Source organism: Orcinus orca, chromosome 5 (assembly GCF_937001465.1).
Source record: "Orcinus orca chromosome 5, mOrcOrc1.1, whole genome shotgun sequence".
Lineage (NCBI taxonomy): Eukaryota > Metazoa > Chordata > Mammalia > Artiodactyla > Delphinidae > Orcinus > Orcinus orca.
Genome location: NC_064563.1, coordinates 20261665 through 20285224, shown reverse-complemented (window position 1 = coordinate 20285224; position 23560 = coordinate 20261665). Strand labels below are relative to the sequence as shown.

Sequence of the window (23560 nt, the reverse complement as noted above, 5' to 3'; positions counted from 1 at the left end):
CTGCAAACCCTGACAGCTTTAATTCTTCTTTTCCAAATTTGTATTCCTTTTATTTCTTTCTCTTCTCTGATTGCTGTGGCTAGGACTTCCAAAACTATGTTGAATAATAGTGGTGAGAGTGGACATCCTTGTCTTGTTCCTGATCTTAGAGGAAATGCTTTCAGGTTTTCACCATTGAGGCTGAGGTTTGCTGTCGGTTTGTCATATATGGCCTTTATTATGTTGAGGTAGGTTCCCTTTATGCCCACTTTCTGGAGAGTTTTTATCATAAATGGGTGTTGAATTTGGTCAGAAGATTTTTCTGCATCTATTGAGATGATCATATGGTTTTTATTCTTCAATTTGTTAATATGGTGTATCACATTGATTGATTTGTGTATATTGAAGAATCCTTGCATCCCTGGGATAAATCCCACTTGTTCATGGTGTATGATCCTTTTAATGTGTTGTTGGATTCTGTTTGCTAGTATTTTGTTGAGGATTTTTGCATCTCTATTCATCAATGATATTGGTCTGTAATTTTCTTTTTTTGTAATATCTTTGTCTGGTATTGGTATCAGGGTGATGGTGGCCTTATAGAATGAGTTTGGGAGTGTTCCTTCCTCTGCAATTTTTTGGAAGTTTGAGAAGGATGGGTGTTAGCTCTTCTCTAAATGTTTGATAGAATTCACCTGTGAAGCCATCTGGTCCTGGACTTTTGTTTGTTGGAAGATTTTCAATCACAGTTTCAATTTCATTACTTGTGATTGGTCTGTTTATATTTTCTATTTCTTCCTGGTTCAGTCTTGGAAGGTTATACCTTTCCAAGAATTTGTCCATTTCTTCCAGGTTGTCCATTTTATTGGTATAGAGTTGCTTGTAGTAGTCTCTTAGGATGCTTTGTATTTCTGCGGTGTCTGTTGTAACTTCTCCTTTTTCATTTCTAATTTTATTGATTTGAGTCCTCTCCCTCTTTTTCTTGATGAGTCTGGCTAATGGTGTATCAATTTTATTTATCTTCTCAAAGAACAAGCTTTTAGTTTTATTGAATTTTGCTATTGTTTTCTTTGTTTCTATTTCATTTATTTCTGCTCTGGTCTTTATGATTTCTTTCCTTCTGCTAACTTTGGGTTTTGTTTGTTCTTCTTTCTCTAGTTCCTTTAGGTGTAAGGTTAGATTGTTTATTTGAGATTTTTCTTGTTTCTTGAGGTAGGCTTATATAGCTATAAACTTCCCTCTTAGAACTGCTTTTGCTGCATCCCGTAGGTTTTGGATTATCGTGTTTTCATTGTCATTTGTCTCTAGATATTTATTGATTTCCCCTTTGCCTTCTTCAGTGATCTCTTGGTTATTTAGTAACGTATTGTTTAGCCTCCATGTGTTTGTGTTTTTTACTTTTTTTCCCTGTATTTCATTTCTGATCTCATAGCATTGTGGTCAGAAAAGATGCTTGATATGATTTCAATTTTCTTAAATTTACTGAGGCTTGATTTGTGACCCAAGATGTGATCTATCCTGGAGAATGTTCTGTTCGTACTTGAGAATAAAGTGTAATCTGCTGTTTTTGAATGGAATGTCCTGTAAATATCAATTAAATCTATCTGGTCTGTTGTGTCATTAAAACTTCTGTTTCCTTATTTATTTTCATTTTGGATTATCTGTCCATTGCTGTAAGTGAGGTGTTAAAGTCCCCCAATATTATTGTGTTACTGTCGATTTCCTCTTTTATAGCTGTTAGCAGTTGCCTTATGTATTGACGTGCTCCTGTGTTGGGTGCACATATATTTATAATTGTTATATCTTCTCCTTGGATTGATCCCTTGATCATTTTGTAGTGTCCTTGCTCGTCTATTGTAACGTTCATTATTTTCAAGTCTATTTTATCTGATATGAGTATTGCTACTCCAGCTTTTGATTTCTATTTGGATGGAATATCTTTTTCCATCCCCTCACTTTAAGTCTGTATGTGTTCCTAGGTCTGAAGTGAGTCTATTGTAGGCAGCTTATAGGTGGGTCTTGTTTTTGTTTTCATTTGGTGAGCCTGTGTCTTTCGGTTGGAGCATTTAGTCCATTCACGTTTAAGGTAATTATCGATATGTATGTTCCTATGACCATTTTCTTAATTGTTTTGGGTTTGGTTTTGTAGGTCCTTTTCTTTTGTGTTTCCCACTTAGAGAAGTTCCTTTAGCATTCATTGTAAAACTGGTTTGGTGGTGCTGAATTCTCTTGGCTTTTGCTTGTCTGTAAAGCTTTTGATTTCTCCATCGAACCTGAATGAGATCCTTGTTGGGTAGAGTAATCTTGGTTGTAGGTTCTTCCCTTTCATCACTTTAAGTATATTATGTCACTCTTTTCTGGCTTGTAGAGTTTCTGCTGAGAAATCAGCTGTTAACCTTATGGTTTTCCCTTGTATGTTATTTTTCATTTTTCCCTTGCTGCTTTCAGTAATTTTTCTTTGTCTTTAATTTTTGCCAATTTGATTACTGTGTGTCTCGGCATGTTTATCCTTGGGTTTATCCTGTATGGGACTCGCTGAGCTTCCTGGACTTGGGTGGCTATTTCCTTTCCCATGTTAGGGAAGTTTTTGACTATAATCTCTTCAAATATTTTCTCTCGTCCTTTCTCTCTCTCTTCTCCTTCTGGGACACCTATAATGTGAATGTTGTTGCGTTTAATGTTGTCCCAGAGGTCTCTTAGGCTGTCTTCTTTTCTTTTCATTCTGTTTTCTTTATTCTGTTCCGCAGCAGTGAATTCCACCATTCTGTCTTCCAGGTCACTTATTTGTTCTTCTGCCTCAGTTATTCTGCTATTGATTCCTTCTAGTGTAGTTTTCATTTCAGTTATTGTATTGTTCATCTCTGTTTGTTTGTTCTTTAATTGTTCTAGGTCTTTGTTAAACATTTTTTGCATCTTCTCGATCTTTGCCTCCATTCTTTTTCCGAGGTCCTGGATCATCTTCACTATCAGTCTTCTGAATTCCTTTTCTGGAAGGTTGCCTATCTCCACTTCATTTAGTTGTTTTTGTGGGGTTTTATCTTGTTCCTTTATCTGGTACATAGCTCTATGCCTTTTCATATTGTGTATCTCTCTGTGAATGTGGTTTTTGTTCCACAGGCTGCAGGATTGTAGTTCTTCTTGCTTCTGCTGTCTGCCCTCTTGTGGATGAGGCTATCTAAGAGCCTTGTGCAAGCCTCCTGATGGGAGGGACTGGTGGTGGGTAGAGCTAAGCGTTTGCTCTGGTGGGCAGAGCTCAGTAAAACTTTAATCTGCTTGACTGCTGATGGGTGGGGCTGGGTTCTCTCCATGTTGGTTGTTTGGCCTGAGGCAACCCAACACTGGAGCCTACCTGGGCTCTTTGGTGGAGCTAATGGCGGACTGTGGGAGGGCTCCCGCCAAGGAGTACTTCCCAGAACTTCTGCTGCCAGTGTCCTTGTCCCCAGGGTGAGCCATAGCCACCGCCCGCCTCTGCAGGAAACCCTCCAACACTAGCAGGTAGGTGTGGTTCAGTCTTCCCTGGGGTCACTGCTTCTTCTCCTGGGTCCTCATGCCCACACTACTTTGTGTGTGCCCTTCAAGTGTGGAGTCTCTGTTTTCCCCAGTCCTGTCAAAGTTCTGCAATCAAATCCCACTAGGCTTCAAAGTCTGATTCTCTAGGAAATCCTCCTCCTGTTGCTGGATCCCCAGCTTGGGAAGCTGGACGTGGGGCTCAGAACCTTCACTCCAGTGGGTGGACTTCTGTGTTATAAGTGTTCTGCAGTCTGTGAGTTACCCATCCAGCAGTTATGGGATTTGATTTTACTGTGATTGCACCCCTCCTACCATCTCATTGTGGCTTCTCCTTTGTCTTTGGATGTGGGTTATCTTTTTTGGTGAGTTCCAGTGTCTTCCTGTTGATGATTGTCCAGCAGCTAGGTGTGATTCTGGTGTTCTCACAAGAGGGAGTGAGAGCACGTCCTTTTACTCCGCCATCTTGGTTCCTAGTCTTCTCATTGTGGTTTTGATTTGCACTTCTGTAATAGTGATGTTGATTATGTTTTCAGTGCCTTTTGTCTATCTGTGTGTTCTTTGGAAAATTGACGTTTCTGGTCCTGTGCTCATTTTTACATTGGGTTGTTTGGTTTTTTGCTATTGAGTTTTATGAGCTCTTTATATGTTTTGTATATTAACCCCTTATCAGACGTATGATTTGCAAATATCTTTTCCCATTCAGTAGGTTGTCTTTTCATTTTATAGGTGATTTCCTTTGCTGTGCAGAAGCTTTTTAGTTAGATGTAGTCCCATTTGTTTTTGTTTGTTTCCTTTGCCTGAGGAGACATACTCAGAAACGTATTGCTAAGGGTGATATTAAAGAGTGCACTACCTATGGTTTCTTCTATTGAGTTTTATGGTTTTAGGTCTTACATTAAGTCCTTAATCTATTTTTAGTTGATTTTTATGTATGGTATGAGATAGTGGTCTGGTTTCATTTTTTTCCATACGATTGTCTGGTTTTCCCAATATTTATTGAAGAGACTATCCTTTCTCCATTGTGGTTTTCTGCTCCTTTGTCATAAATTAATTGTCCATGTAGGTATGGATTTGTTCTTGGGCTCTCAGCTGTGTTCCATTAATCTATGTCTGTTTTTCTTTCAATACTATGCTTTTTGGTTACTATAGCTTTGTATTATAATTTGAAGTTAGGGAGCGTGATGTCTCCAGCTTTGTTCTGTTTTTTTGTTGTTGTTGTTGTTGTTTTTTGCGGTATGTGGGCCTCTCACTGTTGTGGCCTCTCCCGTTGTGGAGCACAGGCTCTGGACGCACAGGCTTAGCAGCCGTGGCTCACGGGCCTAGCCGCTCTGCGGCATGTGGGGTCTTTCCAGACCGGGGCACAAACCCGTGTCCCCTGCATCGGCAGGTGGGCTTTCAACCACTGCGCCACCAGGGAAGCTCCAGCTTTGTTCTTTTACTTAGGATTGCTTTGGCTATTTGCGGTCTTTTGTGGTTCCATATAATTTTAGGATTTTTTTGTTCTATTTCTGTGAAAAATGTCCTTGGGATTTTGATAGAGATTGCATTGAATCTGTAGGCTGCTTTAGATGATATGAACCTTTTAACAATGTTAATTCTTTCAGTCCATGAGCATGGAATATATATTCATTTCTTTGTGTCTACAGTTTCATTTAACAGTGTCTTTCAGTGTACAGGTCTTTCACTTTCTTGATCACATTTATTCCTAGGTATTTTATTCTTTTTGTTGTGATTGTAAATTGGATTGTGCTCTTAATTTCTCTTTCTGCTAATTTGTTTTTAGTGTATACAAATGCAGTAGATTTTTGCATATTAATTTTGTGCTCTGCAACTTTACTGTATTAGTTCATTATTTCTAACAGTTTTTTGTTAGAGTCTTTAGGGTTTTTTTTTTAAGATTTTCTTTTTTTTGATGTGGACCATTGTTTAAGTCTTTATTGAATTTGTTACAATATGGCTTCTGTTTTATGATTTGCTTTTTTGGCCATGAGGCATGTGGGATCTTAGCTCCCTGACCAGGATTGAACCTGCACCCCATGCATTGGAAGGTGAAGTCTTAACCACTGGACTGCCAGGGGAGTCCCCTAGGGTTTTTTATATATAAAAGCATGTCATCTGCACATAGTGACAGTTTTACTTCTTCCAATTTGGATACCTTTTATTTCTTTTTCTTGCCTAATTGCTATGGCTAGGACTTCCAGTGATATGTTGAATAAGAGTGGCAAGAGTGGGCATCCTTGTCTTATTCCTCAATTTAGAGGGATAGCTTTCAGTTTTTCACTTTTGAGTGTGATGTTAGTTGTGGGTTTGTTGTATATGGCCTTTATTATGTTGAGATACGTTGCTTCTATACCCACTTTATTGAGAGTTTTTACATAAATGAGTGTTGAATCTTGTCAAATGCTTTTTCTGCATCTGTTGAAATGATCAAATGATTTTTATCTTTCATTTGTTAATGTCATGTATCACATTGATTTGTGAATGTTGAACTATCCTTGCATCCCTGAAATAAATTCTACTTGATTATGATTATCCTTTAAAGTGTTGTTGTATTCAGTTTGCTAGTATTTTGTTGAGGATTTTGCATCTATGTTCATCAGAGATACTGGCCTATAATTTTTTTTGCGTGTGTGTTGTCCTTGTCTGGTTTGGGGATCAGGGTAACACTAAACATTGGGAATAGTTTGTGTGAGTCTCAGAGGTTGGAAAGAATTGATGTTTTGGAGAAACCTGTTTGCTAACCTTTTAAAATTAAAATTTTGCTTATTTTGTTTCATTTGTTGGAAAAATCAGATTGTTGCGGAATCTGAAAAACATTGGTTGACAGTAAAAGTAAAACATCTTAGATGAGGCTTGCTTTTAGTTTAGATGGCTTCATGTTAGAGAAATTAGCTGGGCAACCTTCAGTTTCCTTGCAAAGAACTATTGGGTATTTCATTTTTGCTTAAAAAGTTAAGCCCTGTTGTCGTTTTTTTTTACTTTTTCTCATGACAGTCTCTCAACCGTTTCATTAAAAGCATTAAAAACTATGCTTTATGGAAACTTAACTGTAGTATATATTAGTAGTTCTCAGTTGAACTCTTGGAAGTCATGATGCTTTTTAAGGAATACTGTGAAGTTATTGATATAGTCACTTGTATGAATTGAGAACACTGTTTTGGAGGAAATTTTATAGTACCATATATATATAATAAACATACATGACCATGAGCACATTTGTAAAAAAAAAAAAAAATCTATTTAATGCAATGTGATTTGGCTATTATAAATTTTACAGTAAAATAGTTAACTAGCTATTCAGGTATTTTTTTCTGTTAGTGCTTTCTATAGTACATATCTTTTTGATGCGTTTTGTAGTATAAGATACATTTATGGAGAAAAGTAAATTGAAATTACTACCTATTAAATATTTTTTCAAATTAGGAAAAGATTACCATTATTTTATCAGTGGGGCATTTTGGTCAAGTTTTTGAAATCCCATTGATACACAAGAGTAGCTTGAGAACCAATGGAATATGAGCTTATTCAGAGGCTTTCTTATGGCGATGGTTAGCTGTTTTATGAGTGTTATTTGGTACTGAACTAGTTGATGTCAGAATGTGAGTCATCTTCAGAATTAAAGATTATTTGGAAAGCAAATTCCTGAAAGTAATGTTGGTCTTAAACACTTATTAAATGCATCCCCATCTGTAAAATGAAGTTTAGAATATAGTTTTGTGTAGATGAGTTGCATGGTATTGTCACAGACTTAAATGTGAGGTTAGGATTACTCTGCTGCTTGGGGAAGTTTTTAAATTTTGCAACTACCAGAACAGCATTAGATGAGTAACTGGCATCTGTGCTCTTAAGCCATGTGGATAACCACATGTACCAGCCCCAGTTCAAAGGTTCTCAAATTCACAAGGCCAGTAGAAAAGTAACAAAATCAAGAGTTGGTTCCTCAAAATTAAAAACTTGGGTATATAAAGGACACTATGCAGAGTGAAAAGACAACCCATGGAATTGGTGAAAATATATTTCAATCATATATATCATAAGGGAAATATATGCAGAATATATAAAGAACTTTCAAAACTCAACAACAACCACCACCCGATTAAAAATGGGCAAAGGACAAGACATGGAAGCAACCTAAGTGTCATCGACAGATGAATGGATAATGAAGATGTGGTGTGTATATATATGTGTGTATACACACACGCACACACACACGCACAATGGAATATTACTCAGCCAGAAAAAGAATGAAATAATGCCATTTGCAGCAACGTGGATGGACCTAGAGATTATCATACTAAGTGAAGTAAGTCAGAGAAAGACAAATATCATATGATATCACTTATATGTGGAATCTAAAAAAATGATACAAATGAACTTATTTACAAAACAGAAATAGACTCAAAGACATAGAAAACAAACTTATGGTTACCAGAAGGGAAAGGTAGAGGGGGAGGGATAACTTAGGAGTTTGGGATTAACATACACACACTACTATATATAACATAGATAAACAACAAGGTCCTACGGTATAGGGCTATACAGCAAAGTATATTCACTAGCTTGTAATAACCTATAATGTAAAATAATCTGAAAAAGAATATACATACACACACACACATATATCCGAATCACTTTGGTGTACTAGAAACTAACACAACAGTGTAAATCAGGTATACTTCAATTTAAAAAATGGGCAATGGATTTGAATAATTATTTCTCCATTGAAGATATACAGAAGGCCAATAAGCATATGAAAAGAGGTCAACATCACTAATCATTAGAGAAGTGCAAATCAAAGCCACAATGAGATACCACTTTATATCCATTACTGTGGCTGTTATCAAACAGAAAATAAGTGCTGTCGAGGATATGAAGAAGTTGGAACCCTTATGTATTGCTGGTGGGAATGTAAAATGGTGCAGCTGTTGTGGAAAATGGTATGTGATTCCTCAAATAAATTGAATATAGAATTGCCATATAATCCAGCAATTTCACTTCTGGATATATACCCAAAAGAAGCAGGGACTCAGATATTTGTACAGCCATGTTCAAAGCAGCATTGTTCACAGTAGCCAAAAGGTGGCATCAACCAAAGCATCCATTGATAGATAAATGGATAAACAAAATGTAAATACATATAATGGAATATTATTCAGCCTGAAAAGAGAAGGAAATTCTGACATATTCTACAATGTGGATGAATCTTTTTTTTTTTTTTTTTTTTTTGCGGTATGCGGGCCTCTCCTGTTGTGGAGCACAGGCTCCGGACGTGTAGGCTCAGCGGCCATGGGCCACGGGCCTAGCCGCTCCGCGGCATGTGGGATCTTCCCGGACCAGGGCACAAACCCATGTCCCCTGCATCAGCAGGCGGACTCTCAACCACTGCTCCACCAGGGAAGCCCGTGGACGAATCTTAAAGACATGCTAAGTGAAATAAGCCAGACATAAATAGACATAAAGTGATTCCACTTATATCAGTTACCTGATATAGAGTGGTAAAATTCATAGAGATAGAAAGTAGAATAGTGGTTGCTTGGAGGCTAGGGGGAGGGGGAATGGGAAATCAGTATTTAATGAGTACAGAGTTTCACTTTGGGAAGAGGGAAAAGTTCTGGAGATGGATGGTGGTGATGGTTACACAACAATTTGAATGTAGTTAATGTCACTAACCTAAACCTTACACCTAAAAATGTTTAAAATGGTAAATTTTATGTTGTGTGTATTATACCATATTAAAAGAAATGAGGCTGAAGGCCTTCTATAAAAAGGTCACTGAAGAGTTAAAACAGTTATTTATTCACTGAATTAATAAAACTTATTATACAAATTACCAAACATATAGAAAAGTAGAGAAATAGTATAATGAACCTCAATATAATTTTCTCCTAGATTTAACGTTGATTAGTGTTTTGGTTTATTTATTTTTTTTGGCTGGAGAATTTTAAAGTAAATTACAGATATCATGACATTTCATTCCTAAGGATTTCAGTAGGCAGCTCTAGAAATAGGGACTTTCTCATATGACCACAATACTGTCATCATACCTAGAAAATCAACAATTATTTTAAAAAATTTATCTAATACCTAGACTACATTCACATTGTCCCTCTTGTTCCTAAATTGTATTTTTATTGTTGGTTTGCTTGAACCTGTGTTTGGCATTTGGATGTAATGTTTTTTATCTCTTTTAATGTACAACAGTCTCATGCTGTTCTCCCATTCTGTCCCCCTACACTGTTTTGTTTATTCCATTTAATTTTATAGGAATTGGTGCAATGCCCTCAAGTAACACATCCATTTTATTTTACTTATTTAATTCTATTCCATGTATTTCTTGTAAACTTGAAGTTAGAGCTAAAGGCTTGTTAGAACTGGGTTAAAATAATTTTGGCAAGAATACATCTTAGGTGATATAGACTGATGAAAAGTAGAATGAGAATTTGCCAGTTGGAAAACCCTTTAGACAGAGTCAAGTAGCTAATTTAAGATAAAATGTTTGTTTATAATTAGTAGTACAATTTTGTCAAATAGAAGGCAAAATTAGGTATGATCAGAGATGGTGGGAATGGATACATCTCTAGAAACCTGTTTGGTGTCTCTCAAGGATTTTTACAGTTAACCTACATACAGTCTTTACAGTTTTCACCAATTAGAAAGTCATTTTTACAATAAATAATGTTGCCTAGTGATACAGTTGACAGTCTATATTTATCCCAACCCAGTAGTTTAAGTGCTGGGAGAAAGTAACAAAGGATTTAAGCTTGTTTAACCTTTCCTTGCAGAAAACTTCTTGGAGAAGGGAAGATTTAACAACAGAAAAACCCTATTGTGCTTTTTTTGGAGACTGCATTAACAACCATGGACCTTTTTCAAGAAACTGCATGTATCTATACATACATAAAATTTTGCATGCGATTTTATAGGATTCATAGTTTTTCCTTTGTAGGTAGAGTATATTTTAGCTTCTGGATAATACACGAATAAAGATTTAGTGCTGGCAACAGCAGGGTGCATTCTTGAAACAGTGAGCTGATCAGAGCAAGAGCAAGGGCACCTGTTCGATTACTGGAAACTTAAATTGTTTAGTTTGGACAGACTCTTTTTTTTTTTAAACAATTTTTCTTTTTGGCCACACTGCGCGGCATGTGGGATCTTAGTTCCCCGACCAGTGATCAAACCCAGGCCCTCAGCAGTGAAAGCACGGAGTCCTGACCACTGACCGCGAGGGAATTCCCTGGACAGACTCTTAAAATGTGAAAATTGTAGACCTTTTTGCCTCTTCTCCAACATTTACTTCTGTTGACTAACTGCCTTCCTTCCCCCACATTCATTTTAAAGTTCTTTTTTTTTTCTAGTCTTTTGTGAAATCAATCTCTTTCTCTCTTTCTTTTCTCTGCTTTCTGTTTCTACCTAAATTTAGACAGAGTTTTCTTTAGCCCTCTTCTCTTTTTAATTTTTACTTTTACATTAAGATCACTTTAGTTATCACCTGTTTGTTGATGATTCCTAAATCTCTCTTATGCCTTGGGTAGAGCTCCTGACTTCTATTTATCACTGTTTACATGTTCACTAGAATGTTTTATAAACATTAAGTGAAAAAATTACCAAATTGCTCTCACTTCCACTAACTGTAGTTCTCCTTCTGTATTTTCTCCCTCATCTACTGGCATCACCACCCAAACTCTTTTCCTCCTGTATTTCACTGTTGTGTTAAGTCCTTATATGCATTTTTGTATTTATTCACCACAGTTGTCTTTTAAATCCTAAATAATCTCCTTTTACAGATGAAGCAATTTAATAATTTTGCCTCAGAATCACACTGTTAGCATGTGGCAGTGCTGAGATATAAACTTAGGTTTGTCTAATACTAGATCTCATATTCCTTACCACAGTTATACTACTACCACTCACTTCTGTGACTTTAATCTAAAAAAATTAAGGATGTACCTGTAAGGTTTAACTATAAGAATATTTACTGCAGAGTTTATAAGAAGAAGCAAATTCAATCTCCAACAATATGGATTCCATTAAATCCATTATAGAACATTTATACGGAATATCATGTGGTCATTATACATCCTGTTTTAGACCAGTAGTTTTCATTTTGTATATCAAAGTCATATATGGGAACCCAGTATATGAGATAGATTTTTAAAAAAAGTAGTGTTTGAAAGGGGTGGAAGCCCTAGCGGGTCTCATGGACTGCTGTCTGTAAGGGTTCTTGAGGGGATGTTATGGTACAGGGTTTGAAAGTTTTAATTTTTTCAAATATAGTAATGAATTAGGAAAATATTCATAATACAGTAAGTGAAGAGAATAGTTAACAAAACATCTATAGTGTATCCCGATTTTGCTAAATATATATTTGAATTTACACATAACTGAAAGGATAGGAGGTTATACATCAAAATATGGACACTGGTTATTCTTTTATTTGGTGATTATGAGTGATTTTAATTTTTCACACATTTTCTACAATGAACAAGAATTAGTTTTGTAAATAGAGACTTTAAAAAGTCCTGAATGTGTTATTTTAAAAAAGGCAATAAAAAGTATAACCAAAACCCACTGCATATTATTGAGTACACACACACACACACACACACACACACACACAGAGCAAAAGAAGTAAATACTCCAATGGCTGCTGTGCCATGAACATTGGTTTGAAGCCCTTGAGTACCCGTGTAAGCATAGATCCATTACTCTACCTTTTGGACATCAACTGCCTGGGTTTGAATACTGGCTCTGCTATTATTCATTATTTGATCTTGGACAAGTTCCCTAATAGGGCCTAAGTTTTCCCCAACTATGAAATGATACCTTATAGGGTGTTGTTAGGATTAGATGACTTAAATTCAATAACATGCTTAGAGCAATGTCCGGTTAGTAAGTGGTCAGTTATAGTTGTTGTGCTTATTATCATTCCTATCCTTAAGAGTTATTTCACCTCTAAACTCTCAGTTCATCTCGCTCCCCTAAAGTTAGCTGGGAATTCCAAAACTTTACAAGGGAAGTCATAGTTCTTATTCAGGTTAAGTTTCCCAAACAGGTCAGTGATCAAAATACTGTGTATTTATTTTTTCTAGCAAAATTTAGTAGCAACTATATCTTATTTTATAAGGATTTATATGTTTTTATGGTATGATTTCTGCCTAGAAATTGTATAATGTGGTTATGATGGGGGTCCCCAAGACCACCCCCAAGTTCAGTGATTCACTAGAAGGACTTACAGGACTCAGCATATGATTGTACTCATGACTATGATTTATTACAGTGAAAGGATACAAAGCAGAGTTGGCAAAGGGAAAAGGCACATGGGGTAAAATCCAGAGAAAACCGGGTGTGAGCTTTTAAGAGTCTCTCTCAGTGGAGTCTCAGGGGATACGCTTAACTTCTCAGCAGTGAGTTATGATGACACATGTGAAATGTCTACCAGGGGAGCTCATTAGAGATTCAGTGCCCAGGGTTTATATTGGGGGCTATTCAGGTAGGCATCCTCCACCTAGCATATACCAAAATTTCAGACTCCCAGAAAGAAAGTAGGTATTCAACATAAACCACATTGTTTGCAGAATTCAGGCACAATGAGCTGTTCTTATCAGAGAATGATGGGAACCCTCCTGAAATCTTAAGTCCTCAGATGCCTGCAAAGGGCCAACCTTGTAAGCAGGCCTTTCTAAGGATAGCAGTCTCAGACCTGCTGTGTTAACTCTTTTCTCAACAGAGCTATATTATAAAATCTATTTTACTTAAGAAACTAATACCAACAAATCTATGCATTTTAAAAACAGCTTTATTGAGATATGATACACCATAAAATTTACCCATTTAAAGTAAAAAGTGCAGTGATTTTTAGTTTATTTGTAGAGTTGTGCAATCATCGGCGCAATCTAATTTTAGAACATTTTCATCATCCCAAAAAGAAACCCCATTTCCATGAGTGGTCATTCCCATTTCTGTTTGTCCCCCCTCTCTGCCTGATTCTTACTCCCATCCCCAGGCAACCACTAATTTACTTTCTGTCTCTGGGATAGATCTATATGTTTAACGTATTTTCACCTTTATTTCATCTCTGTTATTAATGGCTTTGTAAGATGGTAGTTCAAAAATTATTCGAGGTATCTCTCTTTCAGTGTGTGTCAAAGAGTCATTATGAGTCTCTCTGGTAGTCTCTAAGTCCAGAGCTTTACCAACAGCAATCATCATCAAAATTGCTATTACATGAATTTGTGGTATTTAATGAAATATTTATTATAAAGGCTCTTGTCTTTGTAAACTTCATTCTCACCACTTAAGAAGTATGTTATACAATTGGTTGAGGCTTACCAATGAGAATTTTGTTACTTACTTGGTTAACATTGAGTTCTTTCATGGTACTTTTTGCTGCAAGATAGATAGGGATTCATGTAGAGAATTGGGTGAGGTTGGGAGAGGTAGCTGCACTATTGCCATTGGGATGTAGAGAGGCAGAAAGGTATGTATATATTGCCAGGAGGAAAAGGGCAAAAAGTATTACTTTATAATAAATGGCCATTTAAAAAAAGTACGCTAATGTGGGTACAATATTCAAGAATAAACAAAAAGTAAATTTACAAATTATAAAATTCTTTCTAAAAAAGTTTAAATCAAAGGTGCTTGTGCATTTTTAATCATTATTTTGATTGAAATCTTGCTTGTCCCATAATTGAGTTGGTAGACAAGCTGTACTATAAACTGAGAACTGTGGGAGGATCTTTATTTTGTGGCCAAAATATAGAACTTAGTCACCATGAGTTATGTAGGTATTGACTAACACTGGGTGTTTACCTAAATGTCCAAATCTGTGTAAACAATTGTGCTTTTGAAATACAAGTTTCATTTTAATCTTAATCCATGTTTGTAATTAAGAGATATTTTTGGACATCAGGAACTAATATATCAAATAACTTATTTTCAAGGACAATGCACCAGAACTTATTGTTATTCATCTATTTGTCTTCCAGGTGATTTTATAGCGAGATGCTGCTCTCCATCGGGATGCTCATGCTGTCGGCCACGCAAGTCTATACCATCTTGACTGTCCAGCTCTTTGCATTCCTAAACCTACTGCCTGTAGAAGCAGACATTTTAGCAGTAAGTAAATTTAAACAGTAAAATTTATTCATGCCTAAAAACATCTCTTAAAAGAAAAGTTTTTAAAAAGACCTAAATAATGGAGTGTTATACAATAACAAAATAATGGAATCTTACAAAGTGTTTACAAACATACAGGTGCACGTGCATAGCTATTACTTGAAAGTGGGGGAACCTTGCTCATTATTTTATTGCTTGATGTTTAATAAGGTCTCATGTACAATAAGTACGTGATAAATGTTGTTGCTCTTGAGAGTGTGTGCTGTCTTGAGTGCTGATGAGCACATATATTTAAATGCTGTGTGTTTTATGTAGAATCTTACTGTTTTTCTTGGTAATTGGTGTATCTGTAATGACTTTGATAGTGATATGTTAAAAAATTGTACAAGATGTCCATAGAAAATTTCAACCTGAAGTTAACATTAATGAGTCAGAAGCGAAGCATAATGGTCTTATCTCTTTTCTTTTCCATTCTTAAGAGTTTTATTAATACTTTTCCTTGGTTTAGATTACATCATGGACAACGAAGGCATTAACAAATCTCTTGATCCTGTCAGTTTATTTTGCACGATGTACAATCTCAGAAAATTTTATATGAATAACATTTAATCTGTACAAAATTATCTTTTCATTTGATAATTCTCATGAATTCCTTACATAGTGATGAGCTAGTTCAGGAGTATAAAGTATATCAAAATAACCTAAAATATTTCTGGCATCTCTCTTTTTGTAAGATAAATGTATAAATCATTGTGATTTTCCAGGGGCTCTTTGAGAAATCCAAAAGAAAATTTTAACTTTGAAAGACATCTAATGCTCATTTTGGCAGCACATAAACTAAAATTGGAATGATATAGAGAAGATTAGCATGGCCCCTGCACAAGTATAACATGGAAATTTGTAAAGTGTTCCATATTTTTTCAGCAAATGGTGCCAGGAAAATTGAATATTCACATGCAAAAGAATGAAGTTGAGCTCGTACCTTACACCATATACAAAAGATTAACTTAAAGTGAATCAAAGACCTAAACATAAGAGCTGAGCTAATACTAAAAAAACACTTAGGAGAAAACATATGGGAAAAACTTCATGAGTTTGGATTTGGCAATGATTTCTTGGCTATAACACCAAAAACACAGGTATAAAAAGAAAAAAAATAGATAAATTGGACTACATCAAAATTTAAAACGTTTGTGCATTCAAAGAACGTATCAAGAGAGTGAACAGGAAATCCATGGAATGGGAGAAAATATTTGCAAATCATATATCTAATTAGGGAGTAACATCTAGAATATATAAAGAACTCCTACTGTTTAACAACAAAAAAAATAAACAACTAGATTTAAACATGGACAAAAAAATTGAATAGTCAGTTCTCCAAAGAAGATGTACAAATGGCCAGTAAGCACAAAAAAAAATGTTCAAATCACTAATTATTAGAGAAATGCAAATCAAAACCACAATGAGATATCATATCATAACCATTAGGATGGCTGTTATCATAACCATTAGGATGGCTGTTATCAAAACCCAGAAAATAAGTATTGACAAACATGTGGAGAAACTGGAACCCTTGGTATTGTTGGTGTGAATATAAAATGGTGCAGCCACTATGGAAATTGGTGTAATGGTTCCTCACAGACCCGTAGATTTGCTCTTCTTATTGGACAGGCTTCCATTTGGACGAATTCTGCTGAGGGTCACCAAAAACCTGATGAGCTTTTCCTTCCATCTTGACTTTTTAATCTTGAGAGCTTGGCTTGCATCTAGACTGTTCACTCTGGTTTTCTGCCATCAATCCACTCTGAACCTGGAGTTTTCTTTATGCAGTCGACCCTTGAACAGCACAGGTTTGAACTGCGTGGTTCCACTTACATGCAAATTTTTTCCAGTGAATATACTGGAATTTTTTTTTTTTTTTAGATTTGTGACAGTTTGAAAAAACTTTCAGACCAATTGTGTAGCCTTTCAGCCAAGTTCACAAATTATCTCTTTCATTTCACCATTTCCTCAGACATTTCCTCCATATGGTCAGTTCTGGAACCTGGGAAGTCCGAGATCCAGGTGCCAGCAGATTCAGTTCTTGGTGAAGGCCCTCTTCCTGGCTTACAGATGGCCACCTTGCTGCTGTGTCTTCACGTGGTGACAGAAGCAGGAAGCTCTAATCTATATTCCTCTTCTTATAAGGACACAAATACCATCATGGTGACTCCACCCTCATAACCTCACCTAAACCTAATTACCTCCCAAAGACCTCACTTCCTAGAACTATCACGTTTCCTTAGGGCTTCAATATATGAATTTTGGGGGGACACAAGCATTCAGTCCTTAACAGTAGGTACTTAAGCCAAGTCCTCTGAACTTGGGGAAAGGATGGGAGAGTTGGGGCTTGGGTATTCCTCTGTAAGTCTCCCATGATGTATGTCTGAAGCAAGGTCCTGGAGCAACACCGCATCTTGTGAGGCAGATGCAGGCAGCATAATGGCCTTATGTTTGATGGTGGATAGCAGAGTTTTTAGAGAAGAAGGTTGCTCCTCAAAACCTTTGTAGTCCTTTCTGGGCTACTGTCTTACTGTCCTCTACACTAGAAAGTGTATATATTTCCTGTTTCTCATTTATGTGAAGCTAGAAAAGAAGAATTAACTGTATCTGTACGTGTGATGTGTGTGTGTGTATGCCTATACTCTAGGTGCTATGCAAAGGATTTACTGGTTTTTCTTTCTGGGTGCAAGCGATTTGCTTAACGACATTAAGTGAGAAATAGAAGGGCCAGAATTGTTGCTGACCAAAGCTTAATGTGGTCCTCAGCCATGCTTTTTCATACCGTAGCTCTTGTGGAAGGGCCTAGAATCATTGTAGAACTTGAGAGAGCCAGGCTGTTTTCTATACCGTAGCTTTTTGAGGGCATAGCAAATCTAATCCCTATGAGATTTCTCACCCTGTGTTACCCTCTTTAGTAGGAAACTGGTTGATTAGATTTTTCTAGAATAGTCTGGATCTTTTTGAGATGGAGTGGAAGTAGAACCTTTAAAGGACTGAGTCCATTGCTATTCAGATCTCTTCTTCAAATTGGTCCCCGAAGTCCTTGGAATAGTCTTAGTATGACTTTTGAAATGAGGTAGAGGATTTATAGACTGAACAGGGAGTGGAGTTCTCCTTGTTTCTCTTTTCTCCTTTGTTTTCTTTCATTCTCTCTCTCTATTTTTTTCCTCTGTTGATTCTAACATCTGCCACTCCTTGTCTTCTTTCTTTTTCACCTGAAGTGAACTGTTATTCTGTGGTTCAGCTACGTGATGGGTTAAATGATTTTCAGTGGACTGCTCTGGGAACTTGACTAGCTATGTGATATGGATCAAATTACTTAGTCACTATAAATACCTCCGTTTTTTAATTTGTAAACTGGAGTGTTGTAGTGATGATTAAATAAGGTAAACTGCTTAGAACAGTATCTGACACATAGTAAATGTTTTATCTTTGTTATCTTCTGTATAATTAACATTCTCATCATCTTTCACTCACTCACTTGAGCAGTGTATGTGACTGCCTAAGTTGTATTTTTTAATGTAGATACAAAACAAAAAGATATAGAAGAATAATCAGTCCCTGCCAGCAGTGTTCCCTGTGCCTCAGGCAGGTAGGTGTGGAATGTATGTTGTCATCTAGTGAAAGGAACTATCCCTGAGAGCTGCTTAAATCTGGTCTTTATGTTGACACTAAAGATAGAGGCTGACAGGAATGCAGAGATAGCTGGTGGGAAGTGGGCTGTGGAGTCATGTAACTAGGAAAAAGGCGAACTAAAAATTGAGGCAGAGGAACTAGATGTGTTAACACAGACATTCAAAGGAAGTGCGTCAAGAGGTAGAAAATATTAGCTCTTTCTTTTAGCTGAATAAGAACACCCCTGAAATCTGGGTTTGTAATAATAAAATTTAAGTATGTTGGATATCAGGTTGATTCTAGTTCTATTTTGGACAGGTATTAGGATGTTGCTTTTGAAAAGATAAAGTCAGTTTAAGTCATGCTATTGGTATGCCAAATGTTTTTATTTTTGGCAGTTGAATTCTCCCACTTGACTGTTAATTCCCTGACAACAGTATTTGTCCAACTGGTTGGTGAGTTTTAAGAGGATATGGAGATGCTACTGTATAGTGTGTTGCTGACTAGTCAGTAAGCCCCTTAGATCATGGGTACCTGGAAGGCAGGACTGTGTCTTACTAAACTTTGTTTCTGGTACCTAGAAGAATTACACAGTAGGAATTCAATAAATATTTGAGTTGATTAATAGCTTTTCCTTGGAGATTTAGTTCTTTCATATTTTCTTTTCTTTCTTTTCTTTTCTTTTTAAAAAAATTTTTTTTGGCTGTGCCTCACAGCATGCAGGATCTTAGTTCCTTGACCAGGGATCGAACCTGTGCACCCTGCAGTGGAAGTGCAGAGTCTTAACCACTGGACCACCAGGGAAGTCCTTCATATTTTCTTTTAATAACATTTATTCCTTGGAACTTCAGATTATTGGGTTTTTTAAATTAGCAATTCATTCTCTTTTCATCTCTTATTGCTTCTCTTTTCTTTAACCCTTAAAGGAAATATGAAGTTATTAATTATGTAGGTTCATATTTAGAAACATGGAGCTTTAGAATTGGCAGGGGCATGTTTGATTCTGTTGTAGGGATTTGTTAGAGATTTCGTTGCTTGGTAGGTGTTTGTGGGGGTCAGTGGGCAGAGTTAGGAGAGAAGCACCCAGTGGTTGGTGGTGTAAATGGATTGGATTATATAGCAAAGTAGTTAAGAGCTCCAGCAATGGGAGTTACAGTCTGGGTTGAATTCCAGTTCTACCACTCTGTAGCTCCATGACCTTGGGCAAATTACCTAACATCTCTTAAATTTCAGTTTACTTATGAAAATGAGATTGGAGGAGAGAGAGTGTAGGGCAATGGGTTAAGAGCCAGGGATCTGAGGCCAGACTGCCTGGATTAGAATCCTGGTTCTTATTTACTAGAGCAAGTTATTTTCAAGCAGAGTATTTTTATTCTGTAGTCAATCTGTAAAATGAGGATGATGATAATAGTGGCTGACTTTATAGGATTGTCATAAGGTTTAAATAAGTGAATACCTGTCAGGTGTTTAGCATGATGTCATAAATGCTCCATAATTGTTAGCTATTTGTTACTTTCTGAATTGAATTAAATCTTCTGTTAAGGCTGCTGTCAAAGAGGAGAACTGGTTAAGAAAAGACCTCTTCAAAATAAGTAAAGTCGCAACATGGTAATCTTTGAGAGTGGGATTCCAGAGAGGAATAATTTTTTTTCTGTTTCAAAAATTTTAACAGTGAGTGTGCTTTAATTTCATGAGCAGCAGCGTTCCTCCTGCCCCCCACCATACTAAAAAAGAAAGCACTTTTGTATTAAAGATGTTTCTGTTTGTCTTGTTCATGATAGAAACTTTTTTTTTTTTAATTTAAACAATGTGATTGTAAAAAGCAGTGTGAGCAAAGTTAACAACTGCCTTCCTGAGGAAAGGCAAAGCAGTTTCAAAATGAGTCTCACTCGATAACAAAACTTATTCCAAGTCAGTGTTACAAGTACTGTAGTTCAAGCTAGATATTTTATTTCTGAAATTCTAACCAAAAAAGTGAACTCAATAATAAGAAGTAATAAAAGTAATAGGAAGTGATAAAAGAGTACTTTAATACAGTTGTAGATTTTCCATTTCCTAATTTTTTTATTTTTCAACTTAAACATAATTTATTATGCTCTTGTCTCTGGAATAATTTCCTAAAATGGGAAGAAAGAGTATAATTATCATGATAATCAAACAAATGCATTAGTACTAATTCTCGAGATATAACCCAAACCAGCAATCTACATAAGAATCTAGTTAACATTCTCTGACCTAATTTCAAATCAATAGTGTGAAAAGTCATTCAATCCATTGAAACCAAAATGAAAAAGATAACTTTACCCCACACAATTAGAAATGTTTCTAGTAGACTCACTTAAAATCATTGCTCTATGTCCTGTGATCTATAGGCTGTCCTTCCCACCAAACGACCTCCCTTGATCCATCCTCAGGTGCAGTAAAAAGTCAGTCAAATTCAGCAACTCAGGGAAACATCAACATGGAAAAGGAGTTAGTTCCATTACCAAAAAGAGACCTAAAGCTCATAAGTTTATAAAACCCACCCATAAATTCTTTCTCTATCAATAAAGCAAGGAAAGTGGGAAGAACTCTTTTTAGTTTTCTTAGTTTTTATTTCCAAAACTTAAATTTTTTTAAAAAATATATTATGTACACTTTTTTTAAACATCTTTATTGGAGTATAATTGCTTTACAATGTTGTGTTCGTTTCTGCTGTATAACAAAGTGAATCAGCTATATGTATACATATATCCCCATATCCCCTCCCTCTTGCGGCTCCCTCCCACGTTCCCTATCAAAAAAGGTAGGTCAAAAAAGGATCTTGCTGTGATTTATGTCATAGAGTGTTCTGCATATGTTTTCCTCTAAGAGTTTGATAGTGTCTGGCCTTACATTGGGTCTTTAATCCATTTTGAGTTTGTTTTTGTGTATGGTGTTAGGGAGTGTTCTAATTTCATTCTTTTACGTGTACCTGTCCAGTTTTCCCAGCACCACTTATTGAAGAGGCTGTCTTTTCTCCATTGTATATTCTTGCCTCCGTTCTCAAAGATAAGGTGACCATGTGTGTGTGGGTTTATCTCTGGGCTTTCTAGCCTGTTCCATTGTTTTATATATCTGTTTTTGTGCCAGTACCATACTATCTTGATTACTGTAGCTTTGTAGTATAGTCTGAATTCAGGGAGCCTGATTCCTCCAGCTCCGTTTTTCTTTCTCAAGATTGCTTTGGCTATTCGGGGTCTTTTGTGTTGCCATACAAATTGTGAAATTTTTTGTTCTAGTTCTGAGAAAAATGCCATTGGTAGTTTGATAGGGATTGCATTGAATCTGTAGATTGCTTTGGGTAGTATAGTCATTTTCACAATGTTCATTCTTTCAATCCAAGAACATGGTATATCTCTCCATATGTTTGTATCATCTTTAATTTCTTTCATCAGCATCATACAGTTTTCTGCATACAGGTCTTTTGTCTCCTTAGGTAGGTTTATTCCTAGATATCTTATTCTTTTCGTTGCAGTGGTAAATGAGAGTGTTTCCTTAATTTCTCTTTCAGATTTTGCATCATTAGTGTATAGGAATGCAAGAGATTTCTGTGCATTCATTTTGTATCCTGCTACTTTACCAAATTCATTGAGTAACTCTAGTAGTTTTCTGGTAGCATCTTTAGGATTCTCTGTGTATAGTATCATGTCTTTTGCAAACAGTGACAGTTTTACTCCTCTTTTCCGATCTGGATTCCTTTGATTTCTTTTTCTTTGCTGATTGCTGTTGCTAAAACTTCCAGAACTATGTTGAATAATAGTAGTGAGAGTGGGCAACCTTGTCTTGCTCCTGATCTTAGTGAAAATGGTTTTAGTTTTTCACCACTGAGAAGGATGTTGGCTGTGGGTTTGTCATTTATGGCCTTTGTTATGTTGAGGTACGTTCCTTCTATGCCTACTTTCTGGAGGGTTTTTATTATAAATGGGCGTTGAATTTTGTCAAAAGCTTTTTCTGCATCTATTGAAATGATCATGTGGTTTTTATCATTCAAGTTGTTAATATCGTGTATCACATTGATTGATTTGCGTATATTGAAGAATCCTTGCATTCCTGGGATAAACCCCACTTGATAATGGTGTATGATCCTCTTAATGTGCTGTTGGATTCTGTTTGCTAGTATTTTGTTAAGGATTTTTGCATCTGTGTTCATCAGTGATACTGGCCTGTAGTTTTCTTTTTTTGTGACGTCTTTTTTTAAAAAATTTATTTATATTTTATTTTTGGCTGCAGTGGGTCTTTATTACTGTTCGTGGGCTGCCTTTAGTTGCGGTGAGCAGGGTTACTCTTTGTCGTGGTGCACAGGCTTCTCACTGCGGTGGCTTCTCTTGTTGTGAAGCATGGGCTCTGGGTGCACGGGCTTCAGTAGTTGTGGTGCACGGGCTTAGTTCCCCCGCGGCATGTGGCATCCTCGGACCAAGGCTTGAACCCGTGTCCCCTGCATTGGCAGGCAGATTCTTAACCACTGTGCCACCAGGGAAGTCCCTTTTTGTGACACCTTTGTCTGGTTTTGGTATCTGGGTGATGATGGCCTCATAAAATGAGTTTGCGAGTGTTCCTCCCTCTGCTATATTTTGGAAGAGCTTGAGAAGGATAGGTGTTAGCTCTTCTTTAAATGTTTGATAGAATTTTCTTGTGAAGCCATCTGGTCCTGGGCTTTTGTTTGTTGGAAGATTTTTAATGACAGTTTCTATTTCAGTGCTTGTGATTGGTCTGTTTATATTTTTTATTTCTTCCTGGTTCAGTCTCAGAAGGTTTTGTTTTTCTAAGAATTTGTCCATTTCTTCCAGGTTGTCCATTTGATTGGCATATAGTTGCTTGTAGTAATCTCTCATGATCCTTTGTATTTCTGCAGTGTCGGTTGTTACTTCTTTTTCATTCCTAAGTCTATTGATTTGAGTCTTTTCCCTTTTTTTCCTGATGAATCTGGCTAATGGTTTACCAATTTTGTTTATCTTCTCAAAGAACCAGCTTTTGGTTTTATTGATCTTTGGTATCATTTCCTTCATTTCTTTTTCATTTATTTCTGATCTGATCTTTATGATTTCTTTCCTCTGCTAACTTTGGGGTTTTTTTGTTCTTCTTTCTCTAATTGCTTTAGGTGTAAGGTTAGGTTGGTTTTTTGAGATTTTTCTTGTTTCTTGAGGTAGGATTGTATTGCTATAGACGTCCCTCTTAGAACTGCTTTTGCTGCATCCCATAGGTTTTGGGTCATCCTGTTTTCATTGTCATTTGTTTCTAGGTTTTTTTAAAATTTCCTCTTTGCTTTCTTTATTTTATTTTA

The 23560-nt window shown here is 36.3% G+C and overlaps 1 protein-coding gene and 1 non-coding gene across 3 annotated transcripts in view; both read left to right on the top strand.

Annotated features, from left to right (window-relative positions):
• RNF13 (ring finger protein 13) overlaps positions 1 to 23560 on the top strand; it is a 137270-nt gene that overhangs the window by 14310 nt on the left and 99400 nt on the right. For both annotated transcript variants that reach the window (XM_004278179.3, XM_033402746.2), the window contains exon 2: positions 14472 to 14601. In XM_004278179.3, the coding sequence (XP_004278227.1) occupies positions 14488 to 14601 (114 nt within the window). In that variant the 5' untranslated portion in view covers positions 14472 to 14487. The remainder of the gene's footprint in view (positions 1 to 14471; positions 14602 to 23560) is intronic.
• LOC117195973 (U6 spliceosomal RNA) lies at positions 15415 to 15521 on the top strand. The gene has a single exon (XR_004475920.1). It is a non-coding gene; the product is annotated as a U6 spliceosomal RNA (small nuclear RNA).